The sequence below is a fragment of the Streptopelia decaocto genome (genome assembly GCF_964273445.1).
Source record: "Streptopelia decaocto genome assembly, chromosome: 3".
Classification (NCBI taxonomy): Eukaryota; Metazoa; Chordata; class Aves; order Columbiformes; family Columbidae; genus Streptopelia; species Streptopelia decaocto.
In genome coordinates, this window is record NC_138656.1 from 121,165,178 (window position 1) to 121,178,669 (window position 13,492).

A 13,492-nucleotide genomic window follows, 5' to 3' on the forward strand; every position below is an offset into this window, starting at 1 on the left:
GGCTCTGTGGGTGCTGAGGGACGCGCTGTGCTATGGAGATGGAGCTCGTGGGGCTCTGTGGGTGCTGAGGGACGCGCTGTGCTATGGAGATGGAGCTCGTGGGTCTCTGTGGGTGCTGAGGGACGCGCTGTGCTATGGAGATGGAGCTCGTGGGGCTCTGTGGGTGCTGAGGGACGCGCTGTGCTATGGAGATGTCATTTGTGGGGCTGTGGGTGCTGAGTCGTCAGGACCTGCAGCCTGGCGGAGCAGGACCGGTGGGTTTGAGCTGCTGGGGTTCGCACGCTGCGCTGGGAAAACCTGAGCACAGAGAACACAGAGCACTGAAACACACACATCAGTTGAACTTCTGGTTTGCTGTCGCATGAATCCGGTGCTTTGTTACAGCCCTGGTCACTGAATGTCAGAAATGACGGAACTGAAGGTTCCCCTCTGCTAACCAAACGTCTGGTTCGTTTTGGGGAAAAGTTCTGTCGATCTGGCAGTTACTACATGTATTATTCCTCTTGTTCTGTACGGGTTCCCGGTTTCGCTGTCGTGCAGCCGCGTGTGCTCGTCCTGGGCCGTTCGCTCTCGGAGCCTCCTGCAGCGGTTTGTGCGCTGCAGGCTCCGGTTTTCGGCAAGCAGGACAAAAGGCAGAGCCTCGCTGGGAGTGCGTTTCCAGGGGCCCTCGGGTCCGTGCTTTGGGCAGAACTTGCGTTCGGTCACCTTGGTTTTCACCTTTCCAAGGTGTTTGTTTCACGAGGCAGTTTGTGTTAAACAATGCTGGGTTTTCTCTTCTTCAGAGAGTTTGGTGCTGCGAATCGGTGTAGAGAGGTCGGAGCACTGCTGTACGTGCAGCTGTGTGGGGGAGGCTGGAGCCGTGTCTGTGCTGTCCGTTCGTGCACACACACAATCAAATGGGCGCTGAGCGTGTGGTCTGAGCCTTCTCGCGCAGGAGCACCGGCTGTCCTATTCACTTGGTTACTATCTTGTTTACTCCTGAGATTAAACACGCTGGAAAGCCGGAGAGGAGGGGGGTTCGGTGCTGGAGGACCGGGAGGTGTCGTGATAACTGTCTGCACGTCCTCCCACGAGGAGCGGAGTTAGAACTGCCTGCAGGGTTTGGACTGAGATCACTGTCTGCACGTAGCCGGGCTCCAGCGCGTCGATGGGCTGCTCCTCTTGGTTCCACCGCTGGCGTGGTCTTGCTGGTCACACTCTGCCTTCCCGAGTAGCTGACTCTGCTACACCTGATCAGGGCTGAAGGAAGAGCTCAAGTACTCTGTGATCCGCACTCCTCGTGAAAATCGTCTTGTTAGAGCAGGTAGCGATGATCTGAAGTGTCAGTCCCGTACCTGGCTCGACGTGCCCGTCCTGTTTCAGAGAAGCCAAGGGCTCCAGGTTCCTCCTTGGCTCTACCTCTCTGATAATCCCATTCGGACTCGCTTCGGTGGACAGAAGTTTGAGACTTTCTGTAGTGACTCCTGTTGCTGTTTCATTGCAGAACGAAGACTGCAGGGATGAGCAGTCCCGGAGATCCCGTTTGTTAGAGAGGTTCCCGTGAGGTGTGAGGCACGAGCACACGGGGAGGAGAAGGCGGTCGGCTCGTTTCAGAGCCTGGCTCTGAGCAGAGTAGCCGAGTGCCACGCGTTCTGCCAGGGCCAGCAAATCCCCCCTCAGAAGAATTGCCGTGGCTGCAGGGGCTCGTCCCAGCTGCCCGCAGCCTCCTCCTGCTGCCTCAGCTGCCTTTGCTCACTCAGAAAGCTCCAGCTTTCACTCACTTTTAAATACGACGCAGAGTTAAGGTTCTTTCAGACGGTTCCTGTGTTTGTGTCACGCCTGTGTGCTCGCACGGGTCCCTGCGGAGCCGGAGTCAGTGGTGCCAGCCTGCGGGGTGCTGGATGGTCACCCGCCTTGGGGCTGAGGCTGCTCCTCTGAAATAAACTCTCTGCATTTTGTGCTTTAAACGCCTCTCACAGCAAGTGCAAAGTGTCGTCTCCAGAGTCCCTGCTGCCGGTGTCGGGTACGGCGCCTGGAGACCCCGGTCCTGGAGACCCGGCGCCTGGAGACCCAGCGCCTGGAGACCCGGGGCCTGGAGACCCGGGGCCTGGAGACCCAGGGCCTGGAGACTCGGGGCCTGGAGACCCCGGTCCTGGAGACCCAGCGCCTGGAGACCCGGGGCCTGGAGACCCGGGGCCTGGAGACCCGGGGCCTGGAGACCCGGGGCCTGGAGACCCGGGGCCTGGAGACCCGGCGCCTGGAGACTCGGCGCCTGGAGACCCGGCGCCTGGAGACTCGGCGCCTGGAGACCCGGCGCCTGGAGACCCCAGCGCCAGGAGATCCAGCGCCGGGAGAGACTTGGTCTGTGCTGGAGGGGCAGGGAAGGAAAACACCTGGGAAATGGCGTTGAGCCCCAGGCTGGGCAGCGGTGCTGTGTGGGTGGGAATGCCGTGTGCTCATGCTGTGCGGGTGTCAGTACCTTGGAGAATAAATATTTTGAAAGACCTGAGTAGTAACTGAGGTCACTCAAGCTTCATTAAAACCAGAACTCTGCTCTCCGGCTGGATGCGCTTGTGCTGGGCTCTCCTTGGAAGGAGCCAGCCTGTTTACATCGGAAGCTTTCTTGCAAAATATCTGATCTTCCTCCATTGATAACAAATGTCAATGTCTGTGTATTCTCAGGAGAAGAACATTTTGAAATATTAGATCTTGTGTGCAAGACCGACCTGGACTTCAAGAGTGTGTGATTCTGGACTCGACATTTGGAAAGCTTGGCACTGGGAGGGCTTAGAGGAAGCAGCTTTTTCCTGGTGTTGCGCTGCGGGCCCCGGTGAGCTCGGGAAAGCGCCGGCTGCCTTAGCAGCGTTTCAGGAGCCATTGCTGCGCTCAGGCGTTAAGCTCGAGAAGCTCTTACAGCATTATTAGTTGGTCTCAAGAACTGAGGGGTCTTGTAATCAGATAGTTGTAAAAGGGTCTAAACAAAGCTCTACAAGGTCTCTGCCCCAAAGTTAATTTTGTAGGTTTTGAAGCTTTCAGGCTTAGTTATTGCTGTATTTTCCTGCTGTTGATAAATTTTCTTTCATCCCACCTTTGCAATAGAATCATTTTAGGGCTGTGAACTGGGCCCTGCTGTAGGCTGGACACACACCTGAAGACGCAGGTTTCTTTTGGGTGACGGTGTCCTGGTGCCACCCAGCCGCGGTACAGCTCTTCCTCTCCTGCTCCTGTGCGAGTCACCAGGCCGGTTCCCGCCCGCGTCGTGAGCTGTGGGTTGGGACAGGGAGGCGGGTTCGGTCCTGCCCGGCCGGTCTGTTCACCGCCGGGGGCCCGGCGGGAAGGGCGCGTGTGTCCTGCGGCTGTTGAACACTCGCACCGCGGGCGCTGGAGCTCAGGCCGGAGCGGGGTCGGCAATACGTAGTGCTGTTAAAGCCCGTTTGCGAAGCACGTAGGGACAGGTGAGACACGAGCTGCGGTGGTTTCCGAGCTGCCTGTGCCGGCGGTGGTGGCTCCGGGGGGCGGCCGGGCTCCCGTCCTGCCCCGCGGGGCTCCCGCGCCCTGCTCAATGCCGCCTTTGTTGGGGGATGTTGGAAAGGGCTCGTCGCTTGGGGCTCGGACTCCCGCTCCCTCCTCCTTGCACTGACGGCGTTCCGCAGTCACCCCTCAGTAACCGTTTGTGATCCTTACAAAGCCTTGGCAGGGGCTCGAGGGGGTGTGAGGTGACCCAGGGCTGTTTGGGTGCGGGGATTATGGATTTGAAACGCGCCGTTCTGCTGGCGCGAGTCCTGCGTCTTCCATAATGTCTTTCATCTGAGAGCAATGGGAATGCAAAACCGTTGAGCGCGTAAGTTCTGTGTTCCCCGAGACGTTTGGATGCTTCGACTCACACAAGTAAAGCCGCGGTGCTCTGTGGGAGCTGTTGGCGATAACCGCCGGCGCTGCAGGGATGGCAGAGCGTGGCACAGCGCTGGCTGCCGGCTCCCGGAGCTCCTCACGGCCCCGCGTTTGCCATGACCTCCGGTGTTTGGGAGAGGGCAGATCAACTAGTGGTGCTTCCTAAGCCTTGATACTCACACTCCAGTAACCTAAAGAATCCATAAATATCTTGTGATCCCAAACTGGGAGGACGGTCTGACCCAGCAGAGGCTGCGCTGCCATCCAGAGCCCTGGCCAGGCCGGGCTGGGCACACAAACCTGATGGATTCAACAAGGGCAGGTGTGGGGTCCTGCAGCTGGGCAGGAACAACCCCCCAGCCAGCACAGCTTGGGGGGACCTGCTGAAAGCAGCTCTGCAGAGGGACCCGGGAGTTCTGGGGACAACAGGGTGACCACGAGCCAACAATGTGGCCTGTGGCCAAGAGCCATCGGGACCTGGGGTGTGTGAGGAAGAGTGTGGGCAGCAGGTCGGGGAGGTGAATCCTCCCCCTCTGCTCTGCCTGGGGAGGCCACATCTGGAGCTGTGGGGCCAGTGCTGGGCTCCCCGGGTCAGGGACCAGGAGTCACCGCAGAGTCCAGGGAGGGACACAGAGATGCTGAGGGCTCTGGAGCATCTTTGTGCTGAGGAGACTGAGAGAGCTGGGGCTGCTGAGTGGAGAAGAGAAGCTGAGAGGGATGTGATCAATGATCAATAGCTCAGGGTGGGTGTCAGAGGATGGACCAGACTCTGTTCAGTGGTGCCCAACGCCAGGGTGAGGGGCAACGGGCACAGACTGAAACACAGGAGGCTCCATGTGAACAGGAGCAGAAACTTGTTTGCTGGGAGGTGCCAGAGCCTGGCCCAGGCTGCCCAGAGCGGGTGTGGAGTCTCCCGCTCTGAGACATTCAAACCCCTGGACCCACCTGTGTGATCTGCTCTGTGACCGCGCGGGATCTGCTCTGGTGACCCCGCGGGATCTGCTCTGGTGACCCCACGTGATCTGCTCGGTGACGCTGTGTGATCTGCTCGGTGACGCTGTGTGATCTGCTTGGTGACCCTGTGTGATCTGCTCTGGTGACCATTTGTGATCTGCTCTGGTGACCCCGCGTGATCTGCCCTGTGACCCCGCGTGATCTGCTCGGTGATCCTGTGTGATCTGCTCGGTGACCCTGTGTGATCTGCTCTGGTGACCATTTGTGATCTGCCCTGTGACCCCGCGTGATCTGCTCTGTGGCCCTGTGTGAGCAGGTGGGCTGGGGACCTGCAGAGCCCCTGCAGCCCGGCCGGGCTGGGGCCGTGTGCTCCGTCTCCTTCTCCGCGCCGTGCGGTGGGCTCGGGGCAGCCTGGCCCGCCCATTGCTGTGGGCAGGGGCCCCGGCTGGCGCTGGAGGGGTCCGGCAGGGAGCTGGGCTGCTGTGGGGAGGCTCCGCTGGTCGCTGTGTGAGCTGCACAGGGCGGAACAAGCGTTTCCACGTTTTCTTTGCAAGTCCGGGGTTACAGGGGGTGTTTGACAGGCGGGCAGTACACTTCCAGGCTTTCCGTGGATTCCAGTTTGTCCTGTTGAAGCTGATGAGTACCTTACCTTATCAACACTTACTGAGGGAGTGATTTCATGCTCGTCTTTAATTCATGGTTCTGTCCTTATCCTGCTGTGGCAGTCACCTCCCCCTCTGCACGCCGTTCACGTCTCATACCTGGTACCCTCTGAAACTCCTTCCTTTCCGGGAGCTGCCCGTCCCGTCCCCTCTGCTGACCCCCGCGTTCCTGCGGGCGCCTCGCTGCCGGGGCTGGGAGCCGAATGGCACCGGAGCCATGCGCGGGTCCAGCTTTTCCACTCTGGGAAAACCACTTTGAGAGTATTTAGAGGCAAATAGTTGTTGCTATTTATAACAATCCTTCTGCTGTGGAGGCTGAGCGAGTATTATATTGTAATTGGAATGGAAGCTGAGTATAACATGGGATTAGAGATTTATTTGATCCCCAGACACTAGAGTCAGCCAAATCCCTCGCAGTGCAGAGAAGAGTTAATTTCCTTGGCTAAGTTAGTAGTTTACTTTATCTTAAGGCATAAAAAGTGGCTGTCGGACATCCCGCTTTATCTGGGCAGAGCCTAAAAGTGAGTGTCGCTGTATCAAATGCTGCTCTTGGGATGTTTGGCCAGGGCTGTGTTAGTTTGCGGAGCACCTCGTCACAGCAGACAGCTTCCTCCAACGCCACCGAGCGTGGGGGTTCTTAGGGGGATTCGGGGCGTTTTGTGTGTTGCTGTTAATCGTTCGGGCTTGTTTTCCAGACCACATACAACTGATGCTGGCTCCGGTGGTTCCTGCACTTCACCGGAGCGAGGAGGTGCCACTTGGGCTAATTGGGAATAAACGGAGCACTGGCCTGAGCCTGAGGGGTGAGGGTCCCGAGCCGAGAGCCCGGAGCGGGTGGGCAGCCTCGCTCTGTGCTCGCTGCGCCACTGCAGGGCCGTGGAAACGGCGAGTTTTGTCCCCTTACGCTCTGGTTCACGTTTCTGAGAGACCTGGTAAGCGCAGGAGGCTCCGTGGGGAGCTGCCTTTGGGGCTCATTGAGCCGGTATTCCCCGGGTTCCACCTGGTGCGTGTCTGAGCAGGTTCCTGCCCCACGCGACACGGCCTGTGGGGAGGGGGTTCCCTCCCTCCCGCCGCCCAAGCTTGTGTGGGAAAGGATTTTACTGATTTAACATTTCAATGTTGAAATGAAGTCGTGTGTGCAGTATATTGAGCTAAAAGGAGTTTACAGCAGACTTCCCGTGCAGGCATCTTACATAATAGTGTGCTTCATAAATTCTGTTTAATCTTACTTGGTATAAAATGACCTTGTAGATTTAGGAGGGAAGTGCGCGGTGGCAGCTGCTGCCTTTTAAAAACTCTAAATATAACCAGATTTTTGGAAAAGCATGAAAAACTGCCAGCGGTGTTTCTGTGATTTGAATGGGAAGTCAGAGCTGTAGCGGCTGTCAGAGCGTGGGGAGGGCGGTGTGTCCGTCCTGCTCCGCGCTGCAGCCCGTGGCCCCGGCTCTGGGGAGCAGCCTGGAGTGAGCGGCGCCCGAGCCGCCGGGATCCTCGTGCCGCTGCCGGGACGGCGGCTGCTGCCCCCACGCTGCGCTGAGCGGCTTTCTCCGGGGTCTCGCTCCGGCGCTCGCGTTTCCTGCGCGGGTGGGTGTTCCTCACCAGGTGCCTGCGAGGTTGTGTTCGCCTGTTGTCGAGACGCCTCTGCCTTGGGCTAGAGTTACCCCAGGGAGGTGGAACGGGCACCTCGGCCTCTGCTTGGTCGTCTGTCCTGGGAGAACAGCTGCAGCGTGACAGGAGGGATTCTGAGGTGACAGGCGTGTGGCGCTGCGCTCCGTACTGCTGTCACCCACCTCTTGTCTTCATTCCGTCCCCAAGGTGACCGGTTTCATGGCTGCCCCGTCCTCGTACGGCGCCTCTGCCTCTGTAAGCAGCGCACGGCCCACGGGGGTTATTCATTCCGGGTGTTTGAAGGGCGGCTGCGGAGAAGCTGGAATGTCCCTTTGTACAAGGAGTCCCATGGAAAGGACAAAGGCAATGGGTGCAAGTGACTCCTGGGGAGATTCCGATCGCACACGAGAGGGAAATTTGTCATGGTGGGAACGATCAGCACTGGAATGACCTCCCCAGGGAAGTGGTGGATTTCCCAACATGGGATGCGTTGAAGATTCGGCTGGACAGGGCTGGGCCAGCTTGGCTAGACCAGGCTCTGCCAAGAAAGGCTGAACCAGATGATCCTTGTGGTCCCTTCTGACCAATTCTGTTTTATTCCGCTATTCCTCCGCACGGGGAGGGACAAAGCAGCCGCTCTTCGGTCCAGAGCGCGTGTGAATTGATGTGGAATTGCTTTTTGTAAGTAAACACTAATTACTTGTGTGCTTGTTTATTTCAGGGATAGACTTCAAGATCAAAACTGTTGAATTACAAGGAAAGAAGATCAAACTCCAGATCTGGTGAGTAGCGGCCCGGGCAGCGAGGGGGGCTCCTGGGCGGCTGCGGAAGGGGTGACCCCAGGTGAAATGGTGTGACTGTGTTGTGACTCAGGAGCGGCGAAGCTCCATGTGTGTTCACCTACAGCGTTCTTAAGAACCGGGAGGAGATGTGTGTGGGTTTGTGGCCGCCGTGACCGCCGGGCGGTTGGCAGATCCCCTGGCTGGGAGGACAGGATCCTCGCTGCCTGTGATTCCACGGGAAACGTTTAAAGCTGGAGTTTTTAGATTGGGTTGCCCCAGGTCTCTGACTATAAGTTGCCCGGTAGCCTTGCTTTGTGTCAGCAGGAAGTTCGGTCCACGTCCGCCTTTGTTTGGTGTTTCTCCATAGTGCGGTGCGGAGGTTGCTTGGCTGCTCTCCGGGCACGGCTGCGTGGGGCAGAGCGCCGGCCGCGTCCTCCAGCGCGCCCGTGTCCAGCTGGAGGCTCTTCTCGTCTCCAGAGCCCTGGAAGGAGCCGGGTCCGGAGAGCCAATGGCTTCTCCCAGCCCTGGTGTTGTTCGGGCTCCCTCCTCAGCCACCTGCACGTGCTGCTGCTGCATTCACAGTATCACAGTGTCACAGTATCCCAGTATCCCAGTATGTTTGGGGTTGGAAGGGACCTCAGATCATCCAGTGCAATCCTCCCGGAGCAGGAACACCCAGCTGAGGTTCCACAGGAAGGTGTCCAGGTGTGTTTGAATGTCTGCAGAGAAGGAGACTCCACAACCCCCTGGGCAGCCTGTTCCAGGCTCTGCCACCCTCACTGAGAAGAAGTTTCTTCTCAAATTTAAGTGGAACCTCTTGTGTTCCAGCTTGATCCCATTACCCCTTGTCCTATCATTGTTTGCCACCGAGAAGAGCCTGGCTCCGTCCTCCTGACACTCCCCCTTTATATATTTATAAGCATTAATGAGGTCACCCCTCAGTCTCCTCCAAACTAAAGCTCTGCCCAGAGTTCAGAACTCATTTACAGCTTGAATCTGTCCATTTTGGCCCCAGTGCTGAAGACCTTTTGTGGCTGGATGGTGCGGATGTGTGCAGCTGCGGGTGGCTGGTCCCAGTGAAGGCAGAGCTGCTCTCCGCTGCCTGTGGAGTGGTTGTGCTCCCGAACGAGCGCGTTTGGAGTGTCTGGTTGCACCGCTCTGAGTGCGCCGCTCTCGTTTCGGGGTCTCGGTCCCGCACGCGCCTCCGGCAGAACGCGGTGCGCGCGGTGGGGTTGTCGTGCCGGGGGGGCAGCGTCGCCGGCCGTGCTGGGCGGCTCATGCTCCTTTTGTGTCGTGTTTTTAACCCCAAAAGGGCAGGTGCTGTGAATCACTGTGGGACACAAAGGTAGAATAAAGTGTTGGAATGGCTAAATTTAGGAAAAAGTCATCATGAAATGTAGGAAATGCAAATATGGAATACTGGGGATGTCTAAGGTGTATACAGACAAAGAAGCCAGTGATAGCGGAGCTGTACACACTGTGGGGTTTAGTGCTTTAGGAGAAGAGGGGTCTGGGTGAGCTGAGTTTCATGAAACTGCGGCTTTTAAACATTGCACAGTCAGGAACTCGCTGCCCGAATCTGCTTCCTGTTCCTGCCGGTTTAAAGTTGCATATTTGAGCTGGAACTAAAGCAGAGGCTGAAGTTCCTGTGGCCTGAGCTTTTGATGAAAGAAAGAAAAATCAAGGCTGTGTAGTTTGCAGCCTTTCCTGTATGAGGAGCTTTGCCCAGCAGAGGTTCGGGGCTGACCAGGGGGGCTTTTGGTGAAGACACTTTGTGCCATCATCTCTGTTTCCCCAGCGCTGCCTGTCTGACCCCCCCGGGCTGGTGGGGGCGTGTGACCCGTTCCCAGGCGCCGCTGCCGCGGGTCGGTGAGGGCTGTGCGCTGGAGCCTTGCCCGAAAACCTGCGCTGCTCTCGCCCCTTCGGCTGGGCCAGAGCAGGGGCCGGGTCTGTCACCGCAGGAGCCGCGCGGGGGCTGCTGGAGCTGATCAGCCAAACGCCACTGTTGCGGTTGTTGTCAGTCAGCAGCATTCTTGTTGGTGCTTTTTTCTCCAGAAGAGTGACCTGCAGCTGTTTGCACAATGACGGGTGGTGACATTTGGTACCTTGCAGACCCCAGTGTGTGTTTCATCCCCAGCCGGGCTGGAGTCTCTGCCCCGCGTTGGGGTGTCAAGGGAGTGGACCCACAGCCAGTTTGCTGGTGACACCGAGCTGGGAGCAGTGGTGACACTGGGAGCTGTGCTGCCATCAGAGACCTGGACAGGCTGGAGAGCTGGGCAGGGAAAAATTAATGGGATAGAACAAGGGCAAGTGTGGAGTCTTGAATCTGGGCAGGAACAACCCCAGGTTCCAGTGTAAGTTGGGAACGAGCTGTTGCAGAGCAGTGTAGGGGAAAGGGAGCTGGGGGTCCTGGGGCCAGCAGGGTGACCATGAGCCAGCACTGGGCCCTTGTGGCCAGGAAGCCAATGGGACCTGGGGTGGGTTAGAAGGGGGTGGTCAGTAGGTCAGAGAGGTTCTCCTGCCCCTCTGCTCTGCCCTGGGGAGACCACACCTGGAATCTTGTGTCCAGTTGTGGCCCCTCAGTTCCAGCAGGACAGGGAACTGCTGCAGAGAGTCCAGCGCAGCCACCAAGATGCTGCAGGGAGTGGAGCATCTCCCGTGTGAGGAAAGGCTGAGGGAGCTGGGGCTCTGGAGCTGGACAAGAGGAGACTGAGGGGGGACTCATTGCTGGAGATCAATATGGAAAGGGGGAGTGTCAGGAGGATGGAGCCAGGCTCTTCTGGTGACAACCAGTGACAGGACAAGGGGCAATGGGTGCAAACTGGAACACAGGAGGTTCCACTGAAAGAGGAGAAGCAACTTGTTGGGGTGAGGGTGTCAGAGCCTGGCCCAGGCTGCCCAGGGGGGTTGTGGAGTCTCCTTCTCTGCAGACATTCCAACCCCTGGACACCTTCCTGTGTAACCTCAGCTGGGTGTTCCTGCTCCATGGGGGGATTGCACTGGATGGGCTTCCCAGGGCCCTCCATCCCTGGCACCCTGGGGTTCTGTTCACGGGGAGCTGTGCTCACTGGGGTGGCTGAGCAGACCTGCCGAGCACACAACGGGGTTTCTGCCTTGGTGGGTGTCATTATGGAGCATTTGTTATGTACATAGGTGAAAAGTGTATTTCTTTTCACACACAGAAAGCGATAGAAATAAACTGTTCCTCATCTTCCCATTACTATGTTGACTTACCTCTCAGTGATGCACATCGTCTCCATCACCCGCGCATTGAGCCTTCTCGCGCGGTTGTCCTGTTGCAGGCGTTACTGTGCCTGCAGACTGTGTCACTGCGTCACTGCAGCTGGGGCTGGTTTGTGCCCCTCGGGGCGGCGGGGCAGTTGGTTTTTCAGAGAACAGATCCAGGGGCACTTAGTGCTGTAGGTGGGCTCCGCTCGGGCGCCGCAGCGCGGCTGCCTCGGCCCCTGCAGCGCGGGAGCAGAGCAGGAGCACGCAGGTCCAGCTGAGCGACGCCTTGCCGGGGCGATCAGCAACTTGACACTCCTGAGCTATTAAAAGCGGGCTTGCTGTTCAGCGAGGATCAAACGGGGATTGAGTGTGTCCGTGTTGCTGCGAATGTCCGTGCGCTGGGACGCGCTGGAGCAGCCTCAGCGGGCCGGCCCCGCGCTGGGCTGCGCAGGACCCAGCTCCCGCAGGGCAGGGGTCACAGTCGGGCTGGAGCCACGTGGAAAAGCGGAGCCTCTTCCTGGTTAGGCTGTTGTACCACGGTGTTTAGAAGAGTTGTTGGTGTGCCGGTGTGCACCGTGTGTCACCAGGAGCGGGCTCAGCGCAGGACTGGGAGAAGGGAGTTAGGGTGGCTCCAGGGTCACCGAAAAGTTCGCTCTCGCTGCTGAGAGCTTCTCAGACCGTTCCCCATGTGCGGAGACTCCTCTGGTGCGTCAGTCCGACTTCCTATAACAATGAGACGCTTCACTCATTGTAGATTCTTCCCATCAGTGTTTGTCAGTGAAGCTGGGACGTGCCAACGTGGGCCAGCAGTGCCCTTTCTCCAGTGCAGTCTGCTGCTGCCTGCTTGAAGAATATTATAAGCAGCAACAGCAGGACAGTAATAAAATGTTTAGGATTATTTTGCTAGGAATTATTTAATTTACTGAAGACCTTCGTTTTGAGCAGCGTGGGCTGGGAGGTTCTTCACAGATCATCAGATACAGTCTCTCCTGTTGCATCCATGTAAATCTTTCACAAACACTCATAGCACATGTTAAGGTTTCTTTAGTCTCTGCCAGGTCAGCCGGAAAGCTGGCCCAGAAATCCTTTCTCTGTTGGTTAAGCTGCTAATGTGACACAGCCTGTGCATGCTCTAGTGTGGGCATGAGGATCGTTTCAATAGGTTTTTCGCTTTCCTCGTGCTTCTCCTCTCCCCGGTCCCACAGGACACCCTTCTTGGTCTTGCTGTTGCAGCCGAAGACACCGAGCTCTCCGTTTCCTGAGCCGCAGGGCTGCGTGTCCTCAGCCGCCTTCACAGTCCTTGTCCGCCTTTGTTCGGTGTGGGGAGCGGGTGGCACCACTCGGGACAGTCCTTGTCCGCCTTTGTTCAGTGTGGGGAGCGGGTGGCACCACACGGGACAGTCCTTGTCCGCCTTTGTTCAGTGTGGGGAGCAGGTGGCACCACACGGGACAGTCCTTGTCCGCCTTTGTTCAGTGTGGGGAGCGGGTGGCACCACTCGGGACAGTCCTTGTCCGCCTTTGTTCAGTGTGGGGAGCGGGTGGCACCACTCGGGACAGTCCTTGTCCGCCTTTGTTCAGTGTGGGGAGCGGGTGGCACCACTCGGGACAGTCCTTGTCCGTGTTTGTTCAATGTGGGGAGCGGGTGGCACCACACGGGACAGTCCTTGTCCGCACTTGTTTAGTGTGGGGAGCGGGCTGGCACCACACGGGACAGTCCTTGTCCGCCTTTGTTCAGTGTGGGGAGCGGGTGGCACCACTCGGGACAGTCCTTGTCCGCCTTTGTTCAGTGTGGGGAGCGGGTGGCACCACACGGGACAGTCCTTGTCCGCCTTTGTTCGGTGTGGGGAGCAGGTGGCACCACTCGGGACAGTCCTTGTCCACACTTGTTCAGTGTGGGGAGCGGGTGGCACCACACGGGACAGTCCTCGTCCGCCTTTGTTCAGTGTGGGGAGCGGGTGGCACCACACGGGACAGTCCTTGTCCACCTTTGTTCAGTGTGGGGAGCGGGTGGCACCACACGGGACAGTCCTTGTCCGCCTTTGTTCAGTGTGGGGAGCGGGTGGCACCACTCGGGACAGTCCTTGTCCACACTTGTTCAGTGTGGGGAGCGGGTGGCACCACTCGTGCTTTTGCCCCCGCCCAGGATTTGTTGCGCACCCGTAGCAGGTGGACCCATGGCCTGTGTCGTGCTGTTTTGCTGTCCCTGTGTCCCGGTGTCCCGGTGTCTGTGTCTCGCTGTCTTGGTGTCCCGGGGGTGTCTCGGTGTCCTGGTATCTTGGTGTCCCGGTGTCTCAGTGTCCTGGTGTCCCGGTGTCTCAGTGTGCTGGTGTCCCGGTGTCCCCGTGTCCCGGTGTCTCGTGTGGTTTGCTCAGGGCAGGTCTGCTGGTC

The 13,492-nt window shown here is 58.3% G+C and overlaps 1 protein-coding gene across 1 annotated transcript in view; it reads left to right on the top strand.

Annotated features, from left to right (window-relative positions):
- RAB10 (RAB10, member RAS oncogene family) overlaps positions 1 to 13,492 on the top strand; it is a 48,505-nt gene that overhangs the window by 20,906 nt on the left and 14,107 nt on the right. The window contains exon 2 of the mRNA XM_082047705.1: positions 7,816 to 7,876. Coding sequence (XP_081903831.1) covers positions 7,816 to 7,876 — 61 coding nt within the window. The remainder of the gene's footprint in view (positions 1 to 7,815; positions 7,877 to 13,492) is intronic.